General features: G+C 41.2%; 1 protein-coding gene across 1 annotated transcript in view; it reads right to left on the minus strand.

Moving 5' to 3' along the window:
* The window catches only part of psda (pleckstrin and Sec7 domain containing a), a 63747-nt gene that overhangs the window by 9140 nt on the left and 31022 nt on the right, over positions 1–23585 (minus strand). Inside the window, exons 7-11 of the mRNA XM_060924827.1 lie at positions 22187–22230; positions 11942–12132; positions 10869–10939; positions 8157–8314; positions 1849–1993 (exon numbers count right to left, since the gene is read on the minus strand). Coding sequence (XP_060780810.1) covers positions 1849–1993; positions 8157–8314; positions 10869–10939; positions 11942–12132; positions 22187–22230 — 609 coding nt within the window. The remainder of the gene's footprint in view (positions 1–1848; positions 1994–8156; positions 8315–10868; positions 10940–11941; positions 12133–22186; positions 22231–23585) is intronic.

A 23585-nucleotide genomic window follows, 5' to 3' on the forward strand; every position in this document is an offset into this window, starting at 1 on the left:
GGTATAGTAAATACTCTCTAATGCAATATGAATGTGATGCTCCCTGCAAAGAATTTCATACAATCTACAAAAGCTGAAAACTTGTCCCAAGTCTCCCTGCTCTCCCCTAAGGAGAAAGCTCCCTATGTTTGTTCATTTGCAAGTTTGGTTACTTAAAAAATGATAAACGTTTGGTCATGGTAAAGAATTGACAGATATTCTCAAGTTTAAAAGGGTAGGTTTTGTCCAGGAATGAGCTCTAGGAAGGAATGAGATCTAGGAAAGAACTTGGATGTTTTCAAAAGGAAACTATTAAAGTACTGAAAATGTGTCATGTTGATTGTACGCTTGTTAAAACCCAGATGACCGAAAAAAAAAAAATGTTTTCCAAAATGGGAAAAATCTTCATGGCAGACAATTTTGTGGTTTATTGGTAGCATGACAAACTGCATTTTTTTTTTTGTAAACAAAAAGGTTGGTGAGGGAACCCATGTCCTCATGGTTAGAGAAGCAGCTTCAGGACCAAAAGGTTGCCGGTTTGATTCCCTGCACCTGCAGGAATAGATTAAGTGCCCTTGAACAAGGCATCTAACCCCTAACTGCTTCCCGGGCTGCTCTGGGTATGTTGTATGTCGCTCTGGATAATAGCATCTGCTAAATGCTAGTAATGTAATGACTATTTTTAGCTCCTTATATGTGATAACAGGAATTAACTATGAACAAATTAAATGTATGATGTCATTCTTAAAAAAAATATTACTAATGTTGACAAATTGCAGTGATATCAAAGATACGGTAAGACATTTTGCGATGATCAGGAAAATTACAGGAAGATAATCACTCTGGTGTGGTAACAATAACTCTGCTCGATTGATTATTCTCCTATAAAAGTCTGTCCCATCTTGTTTTATTTCTCATCTCATCTCATTATCTCTAGCCGCTTTATCCTTCTACAGGGTCGCAGGCAAGCTGGAGCCTATCCCAGCTGACTACGAGCGAAAGGCGGGGTACACCCTGGACAAGTCGCCAGGTCATCACAGGGCTGACACATAGACACAGACAACCATTCACACTCACATTCACACCTACGCTCAATTTAGAGCCACCAGTTAACCTAACCTGCATGTCTTTGGACTGTGGGGGAAACCGGAGCACCCGGAGGAAACCCACGCGGACACGGGGAGAACATGCAAACTCCGCACAGAAAGGGCCTCGCCGGCCACGGGGCTCGAACCCGGACCTTCTTGCTGTGAGGCGACAGCGCTAACCACTACACCACCGTGCCGCCCTGTTTTATTTCTTACTTACAAAATCTAGCCAGGTTGTTGTTCGAACTGATAATCTCATCATCAGTTTTTCTTTGGCTAATCAGACGTAAGGTATACCACCACGCTTGCTGGAGCAGTTGGGGGTTAGGTGCCTTGCTTAAGGGCACTTGAGCAAGTCCTGATGGTTCAGGGACTCGAACCAGCAAATTTTTAGTCACAAAGCTGTTTCCTCTTAACCATTTGGCAATGGCTTTCCAAACTCTAACTACTTTTATAATCAGAAATATTTGTATATATTCTGTAAATAGCCATCTGGGTCTCCATGTACCATACATAACATGAGGAATTTTTTTGTTTGTTTGTTTATTTTTGTTGTTGTTTTTTTTTTTAAGTAATAGCTAGGCATCTGAAGCAGCATGCTGTGGGTCACAAATTTATCTTGCCTCTCTCATTTTACTGAAATGAACTTTTGGCTAACATGCTGAACTAATGTATTCAATGTGTCAAATTTACACACATTTCCTGATCAGTGGATTGGTTGGTGGGTGGGATACAATATTAGAAGAAGTTAACAGACGAGGGTATCAAGAACGTTAAGTACCTGGGACAGTTTGGTGGTGGAGCCTGGCAGAAGAGGTCGGATGAATTTCTTCTGCGAGCCTATGGCTGCTGGGAAGGGAGGGGCGGAGAACATGGCTGCCACTGTGTTGATGCGCGTGATCCAGGACTGCATCTGTTCCGCATTGCTGAGAGAGAAAAGAGAGCAGCTCACAGGGAATGAAGAAAAGATAAGTACTACATTGACTCCAGGTTGTGATGACAGATGGCTTATGTTGCACTGTACTGTTTTATTTTAAGCAATATAACAAATAGGAACTGACATAAATGAAGCACAGCAGAGTTCAGTAGTAAACCTGGTATGTATGTAACACGTTCACCTCAAGACTGAGGAGGATTACAGGTATTTTTACACTTTCCCAAGACTGAACCTGTGTTTCCTAAGAGTTTGACACATTTTACTCAGAGTTCAGCATATCTGGTGTGAAAGTGTTTTTTGTTTTTTTTTTTAATCACAAAGCAGAACTTTCAGCCTGGGGTTTTGCTAAAAGTGCACTGGGGTGTGATCTTTTCCTCCGGCCAGGTGTCAAAAAGTATAATTAGGTCGACTTTTCACATTACGTCCTGTTCCAAGTTTTAGATATGCATGTAATACCAGGTTACAGAACTATGCTGTGTTTTCATGAACATGATTTCACAAAACTGAAGTGGAGTTACTATAATGGCATGGCTTTCATGGTGCGAGGGCTTGAACTGAAAGCTAACTCGTGTCTCAGGCCCACTTTACACGGGGACGGTCTGAAACAAAAACGCAAAAGTCCGTTTTCGTTCTCACTTTTTTCCGCGTCTACACGACCGTTTTCAAGGAGGAAATCTGCGTCTATACGGTGACGCATAAATGTGTGGAATTCAATTGGACGTGCATGCCAGGCGGCTAGGTGGTGCTGTGAAAGACCTCCGCTATGTTTGCACGCATGCGCAACGTCTTCCGTCTTGTCTGATCTGGACATCTGCGCCGCGAAAACTTTGACTACTCTGGCTATGGTAAGTAAAAAAGTAAGAGCATACTATACCCGCCTCTGTTCATTAACGGTATATGTGCAGATTCGGTATAGATGTTCGAAGGACTCCTGGACGTTTATTAAAGCTGCCAGAGCAGCTTGAAGGTCCGTTGGATCGATGTAATCAGACATGCTCTTACTTTTTTACTTACTTTCTTACTTCCCGGGCTGGCATGTACAGTATATGACATGTGTATGACGTAAACGCGTACCCGACGTGAGCAGATCCGAGCAGAGTTTCGTGTATTGGGTAGTTTAGACGGATATGCAACGGGGGCTGTTTTTAACTTATCCACTCTGGAAGGCGTTTTCAATTTTTTCCGTTTTTCAGCCTCGGAAACGCCGTCCCCGTGTAGACGAAAGGCACTTCCAATAAAATATTTAGTCGTTTTTACCCGACAGCGTCCTCGTGTAAACGGGCCCTCAATCTGCATGTATAAAAAATATCCTCAAAAGTGTCATCACACACAGGAATAGTGGCTGTTCATTACAGTGTGGAGGCTGGTAATGGGACCCAACATGCTTTAAGCAAGAAAGATTCAGACCTACTGTACGGTCGCTCGTTCTGCAAATGGGCATGACTTTCTTTTCTTTTTTTTGACAAAGTGAAGTGCAATTATGTATTTAGAGAAGCGCAATTATTTCACTTTCATTTATCTTTGTGAAAACACACATCCTATACTGATACCCTCCCATGAATGGGCCCAGAATCTGGGTGTGAACTCTAAATCACTATAAAACACTCCAGACAGGTCTGGAAAATTAAAAAGATCACAAGAGCACGAGACCAAAACAAATATAAACTGAAGCATTCATGTTGGCCAGGAACCTGAAACTACACAAGTATATATTTCCGAGTGTGCATGACTACATTTCTCTCGAATACAAGTGTTTCTGCACGAGCGTTTCAGTAGAATTATCTAGGCCAGACTCTCAGGCTGGAGAGGATCAATTCCCCTGAGAGCCACATGACAGAACATCCATCTGGGTGGAGCTCTCTGATGAGGCCACTGTGAGCTCTGCATTTAATCAACACCCAGAAGTCAGGGCATGGAGTGTTTACGTGTGTGTTTGTAATTTGGAATGAGCAATAAGCTCCCAAAAATGACTCCTTATTTTCAGTGTCATGTTACAGAGAAGCCGCCCTTGATCCAAAAGCTCCTCACAGAAAACTTCACTTTTTTTTGTTGTTGTTGTTTTGTTTATGTGAAGCATCTGCCATACAAGTCCCTCTGAAATAGCTGTTACTATGGAAACGATCATGTATTTGAATCAGCTCATTAATATAAACCTGTGATTTGCCTTGTGGCTGGCACTACTGTCAGAGTTGATATTACAGAAAATTAATCAACACTTTCTGATTATCAGAATTATGAATTCAAAATTACATTACATGGCATGGCATTTAGCAGACGCTATTTTCCAGAGTGACGTACAGTGGTGCTTGAAAGTTTGTGAAACCTTTAGAATGTTCTATATATTTCTGCATAAATACAGTATGACCTAAAACATCATCAGATTTTCACACAAGTCCTAAAAGTAGATAAAGAGAACCCAGTTAAACAAATGAGACAAAAATGTTATACTTGGTCATTTATTTATTGAGGAAAATGATCCAATATTACAGATCTGTGAGTGGCAAAAGTATGTGAACCTCTAGGATTAGCAGTTAATTTGAAGGTGAAATTAGAGTCAGATGACAATCAGGTGTGAGTGGGCACCCTGTTTTATTTAAAGAACAGGGATCTATCAAAGTCTGATCTTCACAACACATGTTTGTGGAAGTGTATCATGGCATGAACAAAGGAGATTTCTGAGGACCTCAGAAAAAGCGTTGTTGATGCTCATCAGGCTGGAAAAGGTTACAAAACCATCTCGAAAGAGTTTGGACTCCACCAATCCACAGTCAGACAGATTGTGTACAAATGGAAGAAATTCAAAACCATTGTTACCCTCCCCAGGAGTGGTCGACCAACAAAGATCACTCCAAGAGCAAGGCGTGTAATAATGTGTAATACAAGGAGTGTAATAGTCGGCGAGGTCACAAAGGACCCAAGGGTAACTTTTTGATTTAAATGAGAAGCGTTATGTTTGGAGAAAGGAAAACACTGCATTCCAGCATAAGAATCTTATCCCATCTGTGAAACATGGTGGTGGTAGTATTATGGTTTGAGCCTGTTTTGATGCATCTGGGCCAGGATGGCTTGCCATCATTGATGGAACAATGAATTCTGAATTATACCAGTGAATTCTAAAGGAAAATGTCAGAACATCTGTCCATGAACTGAATCTCAAGAGAAGGTGGGTCATGCAGCAAGACAACCCGAAGCACATAAGTCGTTCTACCAAAGAATGGTTCAAGAAGAATAAAGTTAATGTTTTGGAATGGCCAAGTCAAAGTCCTGACCTTAATCTAATCGAAATGTTGTGGAAGGACCTGAAGCGAGCAGTTCATGTGAGGAAACTCACCAACATCCCAGAGTTGAAGCTGTTCTGTATGGAGGAATGGGCTAAAATTCCTCCAAGCCGGTGTGCAGGATTGATCAACAGTTACCGGAAACGTTTAGTTGCAGGTTATTGCTGCACAAGGGGGTCACACCAGATGCTGAAAGCAAAGGTTCACATACTTTTGCCACTCACAGAGATGTAATATTGGATCATTTTCCTCAATAAATAAATGACCAAGTATAATATTTTTGTCTCATTTGTTTAACTGGGTTCTCTTTATCTACTTTTAGGACTTGTGTGAAAATCTCATGTTGTTTTAGGTCATATTTATGCAGAAATATAGAAAATTCTAAAGGGTTCACAAACTTTCAAGCACCACTGTACAACAAGTGCAAAAGTCAGCTACATGAAGTGCTGAACTTCTCGACAACAAAGTTCTAGTGCCAACTGAACAAATGACAGCAATACTTAGTGTAATATGCTGTTGAAGTACGAATACTCAAACAGCCAAGGAAACAAACCAACCATACAAAGTACAACTAAATAGAACTCAAAACAGCTAACCCCAAGCTAGACAGTACACAGCCTGGGTTGGTCTCAACCAAAACGCAGTGACGCAGTAGGCAGGGAAGAAGGGGAAAGGTGCAGCCTGAAGAGGTGACTCTTCAGTCTGTGCTTGAAGGTGGGCAGGGAGTCGGCAGTTCTGATCTCAATGGAAAGGTTATTACACCAACGGGGAACCAGGACAGACAACAGGCTGGGCAGGAGTGGAGAGGAGGAGGGACCGGGCAACCAGTAGTAGCAGAGCATAGGGATCTGGCTGGCATGTAGGGGCAAATCAAACTCTGGATGTACAACCCCGATTCCAAAAAAGTTGGGACAAAGTACAAATTGTAAATAAAAACAGAATGCAATAATTTACACATCTCAAAAACTGATATTGTATTCACAATAGAACATAGACAACATATCAAATGTCGAAAGTGAGACATTTTGAAATTTCATGCCAAATATTGGCTCATTTGAAATTTCATGACAGCAACACATCTCAAAAAAGTTGGGACAGGGGCAATAAGAGGCTGGAAAAGTTAAAGGTACAAAAAAGAAACAGCTGGAGGACCAAATTGCAACTCATTAGGTCAATTGGCAATAGGTCATTAACATGACTGGGTATAAAAAGAGCATCTTGGAGTGGCAGCGGCTCTCAGAAGTAAAGATGGGAAGAGGATCACCAATCCCCCTAATTCTGCGCCGACAAATAGTGGAGCAATATCAGAAAGGAGTTCGACAGTGTAAAATTGCAAAGAGTTTGAACATATCATCATCTACAGTGCATAATATCATCAAAAGATTCAGAGAATCTGGAAGAATCTCTGTGCGTAAGGGTCAAGGCCGGAAAACCATACTGGGTGCCCGTGATCTTCGGGCCCTTAGACGGCACTGCATCACATACAGGCATGCTTCTGTATTGGAAATCACAAAATGGGCTCAGGAATATTTCCAGAGAACATTATCTGTGAACACAATTCACCATGCCATCCGCCGTTGCCAGCTAAAACTCTATAGTTCAAAGAAGAAGCCGTATCTAAACATGATCCAGAAATGCAGACGTCTTCTCTGGGCCAAGGCTCATTTAAAATGGACTGTGGCAAAGTGGAAAACTGTTCTGTGGTCAGACGAATCAAAATTTGAAGTTCTTTATGGAAATCAGGGACGCCGTGTCATTCGGACTAAAGAGGAGAAGGACGACCCAAGTTGTTATCAGCGCTCAGTTCAGAAGCCTGCATCTCTGATGGTATGGGGTTGCATTAGTGCGTGTGGCATGGGCAGCTTACACATCTGGAAAGACACCATCAATGCTGAAAGGTATATCCAGGTTCTAGAGCAACATATGCTCCCATCCAGACGACGTCTCTTTCAGGGAAGACCTTGCATTTTCCAACATGACAATGCCAAACCACATACTGCATCAATTACAGCATCATGGCTGCGTAGAAGAAGGGTCCGGGTACTGAACTGGCCAGCCTGCAGTCCAGATCTTTCACCCATAGAAAACATTTGGCGCATCATAAAACGGAAGATACGACAAAAAAGACTGAAGACAGTTGAGCAACTAGAATCCTACATTAGACAAAAATGGGTTAACATTCCTATCCCTAAACTTGAGCAACTTGTCTCCTCAGTCCCCAGACGTTTACAGACTGTTGTAAAGAGAAAAGGGGATGTCTCACAGTGGTAAACATGGCCTTGTCCCAACTTTTTTGAGATGTGGTGTTGTCATGAAATTTAAAATCACCTAATTTTACTCTTTAAATGATACATTTTCTCAGTTTAAACATTTGATATGTCATCTATGTTCTATTCTGAATAAAATATGGAATTTTGAAACTTCCACATCATTGCATTCTGTTTTTATTTACAAATTGTACTTTGTCCCAACTTTTTTGGAATCGGGGTTGTATACCGGCCCTAACCCCTTGACAGCCTGGTAAGCTAGCACCAGTGTCTTAAATTTGATATGAGCTGTGATAGGTAGCCAGTGCAGGTCGCAAGCAGAGGGGTGACATTGGAACAACGATGGCGTGCTCAGCACTGTGATATAAATAACTTCAATATACTTGGGAAGTTTTGCAAATCCATTCTCATTCCTAGCCAGCGGTTCTCCTACACCATGGTTTCAACACTACTGCATTTTAAGTTCAGCATATATTATAGTATGCATATCCCCTCAAGCAATACAGGTTTTACCGTACACTTCTTTCTTGGAACTGATATTTGTGTGTTAGGAGAATACCTACACAATACACACAGTTTATTTATGCACACATGGTGGAAGACTTACGGGGCCTGGAACAGGAAGACCCTCCAGTCAGCAGTGCGCAGGTAAAACACGTTGGGTCTCTTGCTGTAGTCTGCTGCCTTCATAGCTAGAGAGTGGTGGATAGACACAGCGTTCTTCAGATCCTCATCAGACAGCTGCTTATGAGTGCCATATTCACTCTGAAAGCCAATCAGAGCAGAGAAAGATGTGAACATTTAGGACAGAGGCATGTCAGCAGAATATATTTTTCTGTAATGGATATTTGGATAAAAATATGTAAAATTTGGGAAGATATTCTGTTTTATTCTATCCACATTTACTGGATATGAGCAAGTGCGCACTCTGATTGGCTACTCTACTACAAAGATATGAACATGAAAACCAAGGAGCACTCCAAACAGGTCAGAGACAAAGTTGTGGAGATGCATAGATCAGGGTTGGGTTATAAAAAAAAAAAATCCCAAACTTTGAATATCCCAGGGAGCGCCATTAAATCCATTATAGCAAAATGGAAAGAATATGTCACCACTACAAACCTGACAAGAGAAGGCTGCCCACCAAAACTCACAGACCGGGCAAGGAAGGCATTAATCAGAGATGCAACAAAGACACCAACTATAACACTGAAGGAGCTGCAAAGATCCACAGTGGAGATGGGAGGACCTGTCCACAGGACCACTTTAAGCCATACACTCCACAGAGTGGGGCTTTATGGAAGAGTGGCCAGAAAAAAAAAAGTAATTGCTGAAGAAAATACGTTTGGAGTTTGCCCAACAGCATGTGGCAGACTCTCCGAACACATGGAAGAAGATTCTCTGGTCAAATGAGACAAAAATTTTACTTCTTAGCCATCATGGGAAATGCCATGTGTGGTGCAAACCCAACACCCAACACACTGAGAACACCATCCCTACCTGGTAGTGGCAGCATCATGCTGTGGGGATGTTTTTCATCTGCAGGGACAGGAAAGCTAGTCAGGATTGAAGGAAAGCTGGATGGTACTAAATACAGGGCAATTCTGGAGGAAAACCTGTTTGAGTCAGCCAGAGGTTTGAGACTGGGATGAAGGTTCACATTGCAGCAGGACAATGACCCTAAACATACTGCTAAAGCTACACTGGAGTGGTTTAAAGGGAAACATTTAAATATCTTGGAATGGCCTAATCAAAGCCCAGACCTCAATCCAATTGAGAATCTGTGGCATAACTTAAAGATTGCTGTACACCAACGTAACCCATCTAACTTGAAGGAGTTGGAGCAGTTTGGCCTTGAAGAATGGGCAAAAATCCCAGTGGCTAGATGTGCTAAGCTAATAGAGACATACTCCAAGAGACTTGTAGCTGTAATTGTAGCCAACGGTGGCTCTACAAAGTATTGACTTTTTTTTTTGAGAGGGAGGGATACTTATGCACACTCCAGATTTCTGTTTTACATCTTAATTATTGTTTGTGTCACAATAAAAAAAACAACAATGTGCACCTTTAAAGTGGTAGGCATGTTCTCATCTCATCTCATTATCTCTAGCTGCTTTATCCTGTTCTACAGGGTCGCAGGCAAGCTGGAGCCTATCCCAGCTGACTACAAGCGAAAGGCGGGGTACACCCTGGACAAGTCGCCAGGTCATCGCAGAACTGACACATAGACAACCATTCACACTCACGGTCAATTTAGAGCCACCAGTTAACCTAACCTGCATGTCTTTGGACTGTGGGGGAAACCGGAGCACCTGGAGGAAACCCACGCGGACACGGGGAGAACATGCAAACTCCGCACAGAAAGGCCCTCGCCGGCCACAGGGCTCGAACCCGGACCTTCTTGCTGTGAGGCGACAGCGCTAACCACTACACCACCGTGCCGCCTGGTAGGCATGTTGTGTAAATCAAATGGTGCTAACCCTCCAAAAATCCATTTTAATTCCAGCTTGTAATGCAACAAAACAGGACAAACACTAAAGGGGATGAATACTTTTGCAAAGCACTGTACCATGAGTAGAGAAAAACAAAATGGCTGAGCGTGTTGCTGAACCAACCAAGGACGAAATAAAAACTCTACTCAAAACAAAACCCCAACAATTGTTATCAAGTATTTAAAAGAAACATAAATAGCTAAAAGAATGTTTTTTTGTTTTATTTCCCCTAGTATCACCTGTTCCACGCTCCAGCCCAGTCGGTGATGGTAATGCACCTTTATGTTGGTTTGCCAACCGCCAAAAAAACCCTAAAGAAGAAGAAAACCCCCCAAAATGCAAAAAAAGCAACAAAATATGGAATAAAAGTATTTGATGGTAAGAACATAGCTTTTTATTTTTCAAGAATTATTATTATAGCATTTTTCACAAATTGCTCCTGTCATTTTACTGGTTTGTTTACATTCTAAGCGGAAATGATTTTGTTGGATGTTTTGTATAAAGCTTTATTTCTCAAATTTGCAAAAAATAAAAATGCTCTGTTTCTCAAAATCCAGTGAATGTGGATAGAATAAAACAATTATTCTACTCAGTCTCATCGTACATGGCTTATAGTCAACTCGGTGCTACGCACCTCGTCAGCTATCAGCTCATGTACGACTCAATTTCGTGGAATAACTGTTAAATGTCTGTATGTTTTTTGCTTTTTATTGTTTTGTAGTAATTGCATGTACACTATAGATGCAGTGGATTAGGTTAATATTACAATTAATATTAAGAAAAAAAGCCTTGGAGTATTTCCTCAAATGAACAGGTGTTAAGGTTACCTTTTGCAAATAAAGGACCAGTCCTTTCAGGATGGCATAAAATGTTTTCCATCCTCTCTTACCTCGAGGCGCTGTGAGAATAAGTTGGTATAATTAAAAGAGAAAATGCATAAAATGTTATATGTGTGTGTATACATATATAAAAACACAGTACCAGTCAAAAGTTTGGACACACCTTCTAATTCAGTGGTTTTTCTTTATTTTTATTAATTAAAAGTCACTTCATGTCTTAAAGTAATGATGGATGTCGTTTCTCTTTACTGAGTTGAGCGGTTCTTGACATAATACGGATTACTACAGCTGTGGTATATACCACGAGTTGGCCTAGTGGTTAGTGTGTCTGGCTCTCGATTGGGAGATCACGAGTTCTACTCACGGTCGGGTCATACCAAAGACCATCATAAAAATGGTACCGTCTGGCAAGGCACGCTGCAATACAGATGCGAGTGGGGAGTCAAACTCTCGCAGTTACCAGAGGACTAGCCCCCCACTGTAACCCTAGCTATGTAATAGGCAAGAGGCCGAGGGCTATGGAGATCGGCGCTGCCCTATGTGCCACATGGCGTGGGAAGGGACTTTGACAGTTGTGGTGTGGAATAGGGCTATTTACTGTATTTTTACTATTTACTGTTTGAGCTCAAATACATTAAGAAAACAAGAAATTGCACTAATTAACTTTTGACGAGACATAGCTGTTAATTGAAAAGCATTCCAGGTGATTACCTCATGAAGCTGGTTAAGATAATGCCAATAGTGTGTAAAGCGCATCAAGGTAAACGGTGGCTACTTTGAAGAATCTAAAATATGAAACACATTTTGTTTTTAACACTTTTTTAAAAAACATATAATTCCATACACGTTCAATATGTTATTTCATAGTTTTGATGTTTTCAGTATTGTTCTACAATGTAGAAAAAAGTCAAAATACAGAAACACCTATGAATAAGTAGGTGTGTCCAAACTATTGACTGGTATTGTACCAGTCATGAACTGATTCTTCAGTTCCCACATTATTATTAGTTCTGTGATGAATGCATGATTATGAAAAGTCATGCCAGAGGAGGGCAACATACTCCTCTTGCCATCAGGGTCGGCATGAACTTTGCGCACGAGGAAGCCTTTCTTGTAGACCTGACTGTTGGACTGTTGAGCGAGAGCCACTAGAGGAGCCCCACCACTAGTAATCCTCTTCAGAGTGTGGGATGCAGAGTCTGTCCTGCTGTTGGCCAGCTCCGACACAGACTTACGCACTTCCTCTTCATCACTGTGAATAACACACACACACACACACACACACACACACACACAGGAATGTGACCACTTGCTTGGCCTATTCGTACTATGAGCCAAATTATAACAATGACCGTGGACCAGTTCTCTCTTCTTTCATACTTCAGTTGGAATTTTAGAATAATAATAATAATCCAGTAAATATATAGCATCTCTATCTATAAGATCTCTATTAATATTTCACTAATCTTCCAGACTGTTACTGTATCCATGTAGAATATTGGAAGCTTATAATGGTTACAGCAAGGCAAAAGTCTGGCACCACAAAAAAATATATCAAGTGAAAATTTCCCAAATGTAGTTGAATTTGTCTAGTTATCAAAATATAATTAAACAAATACAGGATTATTAATCCTCTTTGTAGACATTTATTATTCCGTTCAAGTGTAAAATTGTCTTGTTCTAGTTGGTAAAACTTTCATTTAAACTTCAGTAATTAAGTATCTACAGTATAAGAAAATAATACATACAATAGTTTGTACCTTAATGATCCATGATTAATTAATGACCAATAAATAAATTATTGCATAAAACTTAAAATACATAAATTTATTACATTTATATAATGTATTAACATTTACTTATCAGTTTAAACACTTTATTTCAAAGGTTCCATATTTTAGTACAATTTTATTTTTTAATTATTGTTAAATGACTTCTTAGACCAACATAGCTTGTAACAATGAAGGAAAAAAAAAGATTTCAAACAAGAATATACAATGGCCATTATATATGGAATATGAATTTTAGAATATAACTTATAACTTTTGACTTAATGAATGCTTGACAGGTCAAAGAGTAGAGGCCGGACAAAGAACAACCCCCTTTCCTTCAGGTTTGGGGTTGGGTGTAGGATTAGCACCCCTATCCCACAAAAACTTCCTTCACTGCAGAAATAGCAACAGGAGAAAACAGAGACCTCTGTCCTAGGAAAGAAAGGGCCTTCATCATTTCCGATGCTTATGATGTCATGTGGTGAAACTAAGATGCAGGTCCTTGGAAGCTGCAGGACCAAGTACCCTTTATCTGACCAGAAACACAAGACTAGAGCAACAAGACTGGAGACAACACTGGCTATGAAGAAGTGATGTGAACACATGGACTGGGAGAGATGAAAAAATGGAGAGATATTTATAGATACCTGTGCCCTGAATAAACTTGCCATTGGAGGAAGTATTTTCCCTAACAAGAGGCTCCTTATGGCAACATGAGTACCACCAGAGCATGCCACAGCAAACCAAATCAACCATATCTGTATCAGCAAGAAGTTTAGAAGATCTCTTCAGGACGTGCAAGTGAAAAGAGGCGCTGATGTCGCATCAGACCCCCACCTGCTGATTGTTAAGCTAAAGCTGAAGAAGAACTGGATGGAAACAAGAGCAAAGAGACAGCAGTACAATGTAGGCCTTCAGAGAGACATCTTAGTGTGAGAAGAATACAGACTGAAACCCTACAACAAGTCCCAAATATTGCAGGAACTGCAAGAACTGTTGGAGGATGAGGCCACCATGTAACTCCAGTGGAAGAACACCAAAAACATGCTGACATCAACATGTGAAGAAGTAGTTGGCTGAAGAAAACACCAACACAAGGAATGGATATCAGCAGAGACATAAAGGAAGACTGAAGTGAGGAAGCTGAGGAAGTCAGCAGTGAACAACAGCCACACAAGAGCTTCAAAAGCAAGGGCTCAAGAAGAATATGCCAAAGACAACAGGGAGACAAAGAGAAACATCAAGACAGACAAATGAAATTTCATAAACAGCCTAAAGGAAGAAGGGGAGAAAGCAGCAGGAAGTGGCAACATGAAACGGCTTTACGACATCAACAGAAAGCTGTCAGGCAAGTATGGCAAACCTGAAACACACATCAAGGACATGGAACAGAGGACAATCATGGTGAAAGAAGACCAGATTTACAGATGGGCAGAACATTTTTGCTGTGTTCACACTTATACCGGTACGAAAGTGGTATAACTGTATCGAAACAAAGTATACCGGTACAGTTTAGTGCATCTGTCCACACTAGCGAGAAATGTTTGCGGTTTTCTTTCACGGTAGTTGAAATGCGCGTGCGCGAAATGTTTCCGTGGTTACCGAGTAACTTCCTTCCGAGAATATATGGCATCCGTTATTTCGAGATCTCGAGAAAACAAAACAATTATTCCGTGATCTCGAGAAAACAAAACAATTATTTCATGATCTCAGCTGGATCACTGTATCTCCGTCGGTAGAGACGAAGCCAGGCCAGTCTTCTGCGGAGGTGCCGCGGACTAATTTTGAAATTATCCCTTATTAAAAGACTTAATGCAGTCTCTCCCTGTGTCAACCCCTGATCAAAATATTGCCTTATTAGGTGATCGATTATTCCAGACATTCTAATGACCAAAGTTGCATCTATACAGAATGAGAAATAGCCCCAAAGTCAGCATATCACAAGTCTCTTGGCGTACCTGAATGAACCATTTCTCAGCTGTTTACTTGATATCATGAAATAATTGTTTTGTTTTCTCGAGATCACGGAATAATTGTTTTGTTTTCTCGAGATCTCGAAATAATGGTTTTGTTTTCTCGAGATCTCGAATTAGTAGTGTTGTTTTCTCGAGATCCTGAATTAATTATGTCGTTATCTCGGGATAACAAGGTGAATAAAAAAAAGGATTATATGAAGGGCCTCTCGCAGCTTCCGTACGGATGAAACAACATGTGTGTGCTTTTTGTTGTCAATGTACAGTCTGTATTTCTGGTGGTCATTTATTCAGTCGAATCATATAAAACGCGCGAGGCAGTTGAGAAAGAAACAAACGAATCTCCGTTCTTCACCATTTTATTCAGCGAAGACATTGATTGAGGTGTGTGACTTTGCGCATGCGCATTATATTTGTATCGATACAGAGCCGCTTCATCTGTCCACACTACAGCGAAGCGCTACAGTACCGATACTGTACCGGTACGAAACCCATACATTTGTGGGTTTCGTACCGATACAGTTATACCGCTACAGTACCGGTATAGTTGCTAGTGTGGACAGGTGTTGCGGTACGAAAGTAGTTTCGTATCGGTACAAAATCCCTAGTGTGGACAGGGTATATGAAGAACTGTTGAACAGATCCAACCCACCCAAGCCTCTAGATATCCAGCCAACCAAAACTGACCTCCCTATCAGCTATGAAACATACTGAGAGGAAATCAGGAAAGCAATACTAACACTGAAGAATGGCAAGGCAACAGGACCATATGATATCCCTGCAGAGGCCCTTAAGGTAGATACCAGCATACAGCTGCTATACTCACTATTTGGAAAGATCTTGGAGGAAGATAAAGTACCATCTGATTGGAATGAGAGGTACCTCATCAAGCTCTGGAAGAAAGGCGACCTCAGTAGACACTCCAACTACAGAGGAATCACCCTGCTGTCAATACCAGGAAAAGTTTTCAACAGAGTCTTTCTGGAAAAAAATGAGAGACACTGTTGACCCCCAGCTCAGAGACCAGCAAGCAGGATTCCAGAAGAAGCTGTCCTTAGAGTTGAATTCCTCCCTGTATGTCAACTTTGTCAACTACGAGAAAGCGTTTGACAGTGTGGACAGAGAGATCCTATGGACACTGCTTTGACACTACAGCATGCCCAACAAACTGGTCAACATGATCAAACCAGCTGTACAGGAATGATCTACAGAGTCATCCATGAGGGACAGTTCACCAGGCAGTCCCAGGTCAAGACGGGTGTGAAGCAAGGATGCCTCCTGTCCCTGTTCCTCTTCCTACTTGCCATTGTTTGGATCGACACTGATTGGAAAACCTCCACAGAACAGAGAATAAACAAAGTCCAGTGGACACTATGGAAGCAGCTGGATGACCTGGATTTTGCAGATGATCTCACCCTACAGCCTCTGTGTTTGGGGATCAGGTTGTCGAGGCCCCTGCCTTCTACTGCTGCCCAATCCACACTGCACCAGTCCCCTACGGCTACCTCTGTGGGTGGTGAACCCACAGGAGGTCAGGCCCACGTCACCGCATCAGGCTGAGCCCAGCCGGGCCCCGTGGGCAAAGGCCCGGCCACCAAGTGCTCACATACGAGCCCCAACCCCGGGCCTGGCTCCAGGGTGGGGCCCCGGCTGCACCATACCGGGCGACGTCACGGTCCTTGATAGATTGTTATCCATAAGGGGTTTTGGTGAACTGCTCTTAGTCTGGCCTGTCACATAGGACCTGTCTGCCTTGGGAGACCCTAACAGGGGCGTAAAGCCCCCAACAACATAGCTCCTAGGATCATTCAAGCACACAAACCCCTCCACCACAATAAGGTGGCAGTTCTAGGAGGGGAGGTGTTCCAGGCATGTCTCCCCAGGAGGAGGCCCCGGGGAAGACCCAGGACACGCTGGAGGGACTATGTCTCTTGGCTGGCCTGGGAACACCTCTGTGTTCTTCCCAAGGAGCTGGCCGAGGTGTCTGGGGAAAGGGAAGTTTGGGCTTCCATGCTCAGACTGCTGCCTCCATGACCCGGCCCCGGATAAGCAGAAGACGAGATGAGACTCACCCTACAGTCCCATAACCACCAGCAATACTGGTGGCTCTCATCACTAGTAGGCCTCAACCTTCACAAGAACAAGACAAAGATCATGACAATCAATGCAACCAGTGCTTTTCCAATCATACTCAAAGGTAACATGCTGGAAGAAGTGGAATCATTCATGGGCACAAATGCAGAGATCAAGTGAAGGGTTAGCAAGGTCAGACCAACCTTTTTACCACTCAAGAACATCTGGAGCTCAAGAGTGCTGTCACAAAGAACAAAAATCTGGCTTTTCAAGTCCAACATGAAATCAGTGTTGCTGTATGGTGCTAAGACATGGAGCTACACTCTCAGAAAACAAAGTACATCATTGTACCTTTAGGGATACAACAGCTTGTCACTGGGGCAGTACCCTCTGATATTTATTTATACCATTTATATACTGATTGGGAAAATATTTGTACCTTTTTGACCCTAAAAAGGCACACATAGTTACTTTGAAGTCCAATAATGAGTCCTCGGGGGTACATTAGTGTAGACTGTACCTTGGGGGACAGAAATGGACACCTACTGTACCCCTATTTCTGACAGTGTACCCTCAGTAAATCTCAGACATTCATTAACAGCTGTCTGAGAAGAAACCTCCAGATCCACTGGCCAGATAAGATCAGCAACATCAATCTGTCGAAGAAGACCCAATAACTGCCAACAGAAAGTAAAACTAGAAGAAGAAGGTGGGGATGGATCGGGCACACGCTATGAAAACATCACCAGACAGGCCCTGACATGGAACTCCCAAGGGAAGAAAAAGAGAGGCTAGCCAAAAAATATCTAATTTTAAAAATAATAACTAAATAAATAAAAAAATACAAGTTAATTTGTAAAATACATATCATTTCTGATATAAATAATTTATTACTGAACCTTCAGTTAGTGTTACCGATAATTTGGCTTAATAATTTTGTATTTGTATTATCATAACATCATAATGAAAAATATTAGAGAAATTCTATTATATTCAAAACATTTTCACTTATTGCATTGTAAAAGCCACCAGGAAATTGAAAGCCATTTTTATTCAAATAGAATTTACAGTTTTGGAAACTTCAAATATCCCAAAAAGAGCAAGAGGCTCTTTTCTAATGCACCATTTTTCATCAGGATTCAGTGTCATATTAACAAAAAATTCAAATAGAAGTAGTCTCATCTCATTATCTCTAGCCACTTTATCCTTCTACAGGGTCACAGGCAACCCAGCTGACTACAGGCGAAAGGCGGGGTACACCCTGGACAAGTCACCAGGTCATCACAGACAACCATTCACACCTATGGTCAATTTAGAGTCACCAGTTAACCTAACCTGGATGTCTTTGGACTGTGGGGGAAACCGGAGCACCCAGAGGAAACCCACGCAGACAACATGCAAACTCCACACAGAAAGGCCCTCGCCGGCCACGGGGCTCGAACCCTGGACCTTCTTGCTGTGAGGCGACAGCGCTAACCACTACACCACCGTGCCGCCCAAATAGAAGTAGTGGCAGAAACAAAAGTTGGCTGCAAGGTTATTAGGTAGATGAATGGCACTGTGGGTAATACAGGAAACTGTTAACCAACATGAAAATACACCAGTGTGTAGTACAATTCCTTGAAATAATAATTTCCAGAAACCTTAGATCCTAACATCTTTATTTTTGAGGAGGAAAAAAAAAGACCACTCATTTGTTGCTCTGTTCATGGTCATAGCTTGGAGTCCCAACATAATTTACTGTCAGTACTCCTGATGTCAGTACTCCCACTGACATCAAAACCAGATATAAAATCAGACTCAAAACTGAACATGCCCAACATACACCTACAACAGCAATGGGCTGCTTTTCCATCAATCTGATCATTCAGATTAGTGGAGCTGTGAGCGATTGGTCTAAATGAGTAACTTTAAAAAAAAAAAAAAAAGCATTCTTTCAGAAGCACTTTCTGGGCAGTGCAGTGTTGTACCTCCCAAGCTCAAACATTCGTATCTCAGATCCACAGAGGCACTCAGGCTTAATAAGACCCCACTAAGCTTAAGGTTTACGACATTCCTAAATGTTTAAAATTCATAACGTTTTATTTAGCTGTTTATCAAAAAAATCTCTAGTGGTGTTCAAAATAGTTTTTTTTTTAAAATTATTTTCTGACCTTTAAAATGCATACTCCCACACAGTGGCAAAAACATGGCAATATTAAGCAATATTAACTCCTACATTGCCTATAAAAACATGGCAAAAATCTTCACACGCATGTCATTCAGATATGAATTGGAAATACAGATACAAAATACAAATATTTTGACACAAGTACACCGAATTAATGTATGCAGGACTGGCTACTCAGTGCTGTGAGAAGGGACTATTAGTCAGAGAGTCACACAAATCCATAAATGTCATTCTGATTGCCCAATTAAAAGCTGGTCATGATCAAATGAGCTTCAGTTAATATTGTGCTTGTACCATGAAGACTTAAAAAAAACCTGCAAAAATGTATTCAAAATTATATGAATAAATTTGAATAATGACTTATGGTATGGAAATTAGACTGCCATCATGCTTAGCAGTGCCCTCCAAAACACACACACTTTTTCCTGTACTGGACTCATGTGGAACATTGCACACAGTGCACATATGTGCCTCTTTTCCCGTAGTACTATTATTGTTTTTTTTAATGCACTATTATAATGTACTTTATCACATGTTGCACCATTATTATTTACAGTCCCACCACTTACATTTCAGGATACCTAATGCTACCTCACTTCATTGTGTCACTTTATATAGCTCGACACCACTAGCTTATGCACACCACTCGTTGATGTGGTGCCACTACCAGTTCTTGTTGTTTGTTGCTGTCTTTTGTTAGCAATTGTCCTTATTCAATTCTATTTTTCTCATCTCATCTCATTATCTCTAGCCGCTTTATCCTTCTACAGGGTCGCAGGCAAGCTGGAGCCTATCCCAGCTGACTACGGGTGAAAGGCGGGGTACACCCTGGACAAGTCGCCAGGTCATCACAGGGCTGACACATAGACACAGACAACCATTCACACTCACATTCACACCTACGGTCAATTTAGAGTCACCAGTTAACCTAACCTGCATGTCTTTGGACTGTGGGGGAAACCGGAGCAAACCCATGCGGACACAGGGAGAACATGCAAACTCCACACAGAAAGGCCCTCGCCGGCCCCAGGGCTCGAACCCAGGACCTTCTTGCTGTGAGGCGACAGCGCTAACCACTACACCACCGTGCCGCCCCAATTCTATTTTTATTCTATTGAATTATATTCTATTTTTTTTCTTTGACTTAGTCTACATCTATTTATATTTACTCTGTACTTGCGCTGCTGTTACACCTGAATTTCCCCCCATGGGGATCAGTAAAGAAATATCTTATTCTATCCACATTCACCGGATATGAGCAATCGCGCGCTCTGATTAGCTACTCTACTACTAGGCTATCAGCTCATATACTGTGAGTAGAGGAAAAACAAAATGGCAGAGCATGTTGCTGAACCAACCGAGGATGAAATAAAAACTCTACTCAAAAACAAAAACCCCCAAAATACAAAAAAGCAAGAAAACGTAATGAAAGTATTTGATCGTAAGAGCGTATGTTTTTTTTTTCAAAAATTATTATTATAGCATTTTTCACAAATTGCTACTGTCATTTCATCGGTTTGTTCACATTCTAAGTGGAAATTATTTTGTTGGATGTTTTGTATAAAGTTTTTATTTATCAAATTTGCAATAAATAAAAATACTCCATTTCTCAAAATCCAGTGAATGTGGATAGAATAAAACAGTTATTCCGCTCAATCTCGTTGTACATGGCTTATAGTCAACTTGGCACTACGTGCCTCGTCAGCTATCAGCTCATGTATAACTCAGTTTCATGGAATAACTGTCAATTATCTTATCTAATTATGAATGACACTGTACAGAGAGAGAGAGAGATGTTATCACTTGTGTTATAGAAGCTATAAACAGTCATTCTTTCACTAGCTTCCCTTTTTCTTTCTCTTGAGGTTAATAAGACCAAAAATTGCAACTTGTCATGTTACCATGAAACCACAAAAGTGTAAAGTTATCTGTCCTGAAGACGCTCTCATGACAGAAAACTTACAAAAATGCTAAATAAACATATGTTCACAGATGGAGGAAGCCATGGCCTAATGGTTAGAGAAGCAGCTTTGGGACCAAAAGGTTGCTAGTTTGAGTCTCTGGGCCAGCAGGACTGGCTGAAGTGCCCTTCAGCAAGGCAGCTTAATCCCCATCTGCTCTGGCAAGAGTGGTGGTGTATCTTGTGTCTGATTAGCCAAAGAAAACCTGGCGATGTGATTATCAGTTCAGGCGGTGTCCAGCCAAAACTAAAACTCACAGAAAAAGTTCACCATACCAACAATTATACATTTTTAAATCTGTTTCTATGGAGCAGCCACCAGACAAGTCCCTGAGTATGTTTTTAATACAGAAATAATAATGCATATGAACAAGTACATTGATATAAACCTTGCTGTCTGACTCATGTTGTTATAGAAAATTAAACCTTCTGACCAGTTGTTGTTTTACTGTGAAAAAGTGTGCTTTTCCCATACACACTAAACAGTAGCATGCCATTTCTGGCATTGGTAATTGAAAAACAAACAAACAAAAAAAAAAAAAACCCATGCATTTTGGTGGTCAAGGCCATTTCCTTCCAGCAGGTCAGCCCAAAAGCCTAAAGGATGCCTGAGGCCTGTACCTTTAAACATCCCTCCCTCTCCCTCGCTCTCAAACTGGTACGTAGTCTTTGCCTCCCAAATGGTAATGCTCTCATCTGTTGCTTAGTAACTGCTAGACTCCCTGCCAGGATCTGAAAGAGCGAGTACCAGAGAAACAGAGTTAGTGAGAGTGACCGAGAGCAAAAGAGAAAGAGAGAGCGATGAAAGGAGTGCAGCTGAATGAAAGAGAATAGAAGAGGAGACGCAGCCAACTCCTCCCTCGTTCACAACACACTAACAACAGCGCTAAAGCCCTCGAGGAGTCAAACGGCCCAGCACGCCTGCCCTCTTGCTCTGCGTGAGTGTGTAGCGGTGCAGTTACAAATGTGCATTAGGCAGTGAGAGATTTCGACCTGTAATTACACTGAGGCAACTAGGGAGCTGTAACCATGGCAACAGAGTTCAGGAAGCCAAAGTCTAAATCAAGGGCCAGGGCATCACGTGGTTTTGCCCAGGTTAGAAACACATCAGCTCACTGCAGCACACACACCTCGACCTGCTGGAGCAATGTCTCACCACCTTCCACACAGTCTCTTGTGTTTTCATCAGTGTTAGAGCTTCATAACTGCACCTCACTGAGCGTGAATATTTAGGACAAGGACTAGAGAAGCCTGCGCTTGCGTATGCTCATGATCCAAGTATGTCTGAGAAGTAAGAGAGAATCGATGACTGAAATAGCCTCTGGAGAATAAATAAAATGAGAAAATATTGAACTCACATTGTCCACTGCAGCTTCTCATTCTTGATGGAGTTATAGAGTGCCTGAAAAGGGCAGAAAAAGAAACTTGTCAAAAAAAATGTTTAACAGGTCAACAAAGATAGAAATGTTCATTCATGGGCAATACTGTTGAGAAGTAATAAGCTTAGTAGATTACATTACAGGCATTTATCCAGAGTGACGTACTGTACAACAACAGGATACATAACACAGTGCAGAGAGGGTTAAGGGCCTTGCTCAAAGGCCCAACAGTGGCAGCTTGTCAGTGCTGGGGCTTGAACTCTTGACCTTCAGATCAGTAACCCAGACCCTTAACCACTGAACCACCACTGTCCCACAATTTAAAAAAAAAATCTTGTTATGTTACATTAATGGCATTTAGCAGACACTCTTATCCAGAGCGATGTACAACACACCGAGATCAGCTGGGGGTTAGGTGCCTTGCTCAAGGGCACTTCAGCCATTCTTGCTGGTCCAGGGAATCAAACCGGCGACTTTTAGTTTAATAGAGTTCGTCATAAATCCATACAGAACTGATTGACAGGTGAAAATTATAAGATGGATCGTCCCAATTGACAATTTTCCCTTGCACAAATGCAAAAACATAAAAATAGAGTTTGCTAATAAACTATAAAAATATATAAACAAATTATGTATAAATTAAAAAAAAGTTTCTGTCCTGTAATTAATAAAATAGATAACTGATTATGGTGGCCATTACATAGGTAGCTTTTCAAAGCATAAAATATGAAGTCGACTCTTAAATACAGTTAGACTGGCTGCATTCTTAATGTTTGAAAAAAGGCTGTTCCATAGTTTAACAGTTCTTGGGAAAAATGGGATTCCCGAAAATAGTTCTGTTTTTTGGTCCCAAAAAAAAAAAAAAAAACTTTTGGTCTCAAAGCTGATTCCCTAACTACACTAAAAAATGTCCGTAGAATTAACAGTGAATTTATGTAAAATCATGACATAAAAAAACTGTAAATACAAAAACAATGAAGCAGTGTGTAATTTACTTCAATATACTGTAAAACTCCTAACCAAATACCACTGTTAATTTAACAGTAAGAATATGTTGAATTGATCATATTTTTTTGTAGAATTTACAAATTGTTGTAGTTTAAACACAGACAAACTGTAATACTAAAACAGAATGTGATAGTTAAAATTACATCATTGCCCTGTTAAAAAAAAAAAAACAGCCACCATCATGGCTCAGTCGACTAAGGTGCCATACCATGAACCCAGGGACCTGGGTTTGATTCCGACCCAAGGTCATTTCCCGATCCCTCCCTGTGTCTCTCTCCAGCTCATTTCCTGTCTCTACACTGTCCTATCCAATAAAGGTGAAAAAAGCCCCCCCAAAAAAAATCTGTCTAGTAGATTATTGCTTGTAATC

The sequence above is a fragment of the Neoarius graeffei genome, chromosome 7, assembly GCF_027579695.1.
Source record: "Neoarius graeffei isolate fNeoGra1 chromosome 7, fNeoGra1.pri, whole genome shotgun sequence".
NCBI classification, from domain to species: domain Eukaryota; kingdom Metazoa; phylum Chordata; class Actinopteri; order Siluriformes; family Ariidae; genus Neoarius; species Neoarius graeffei.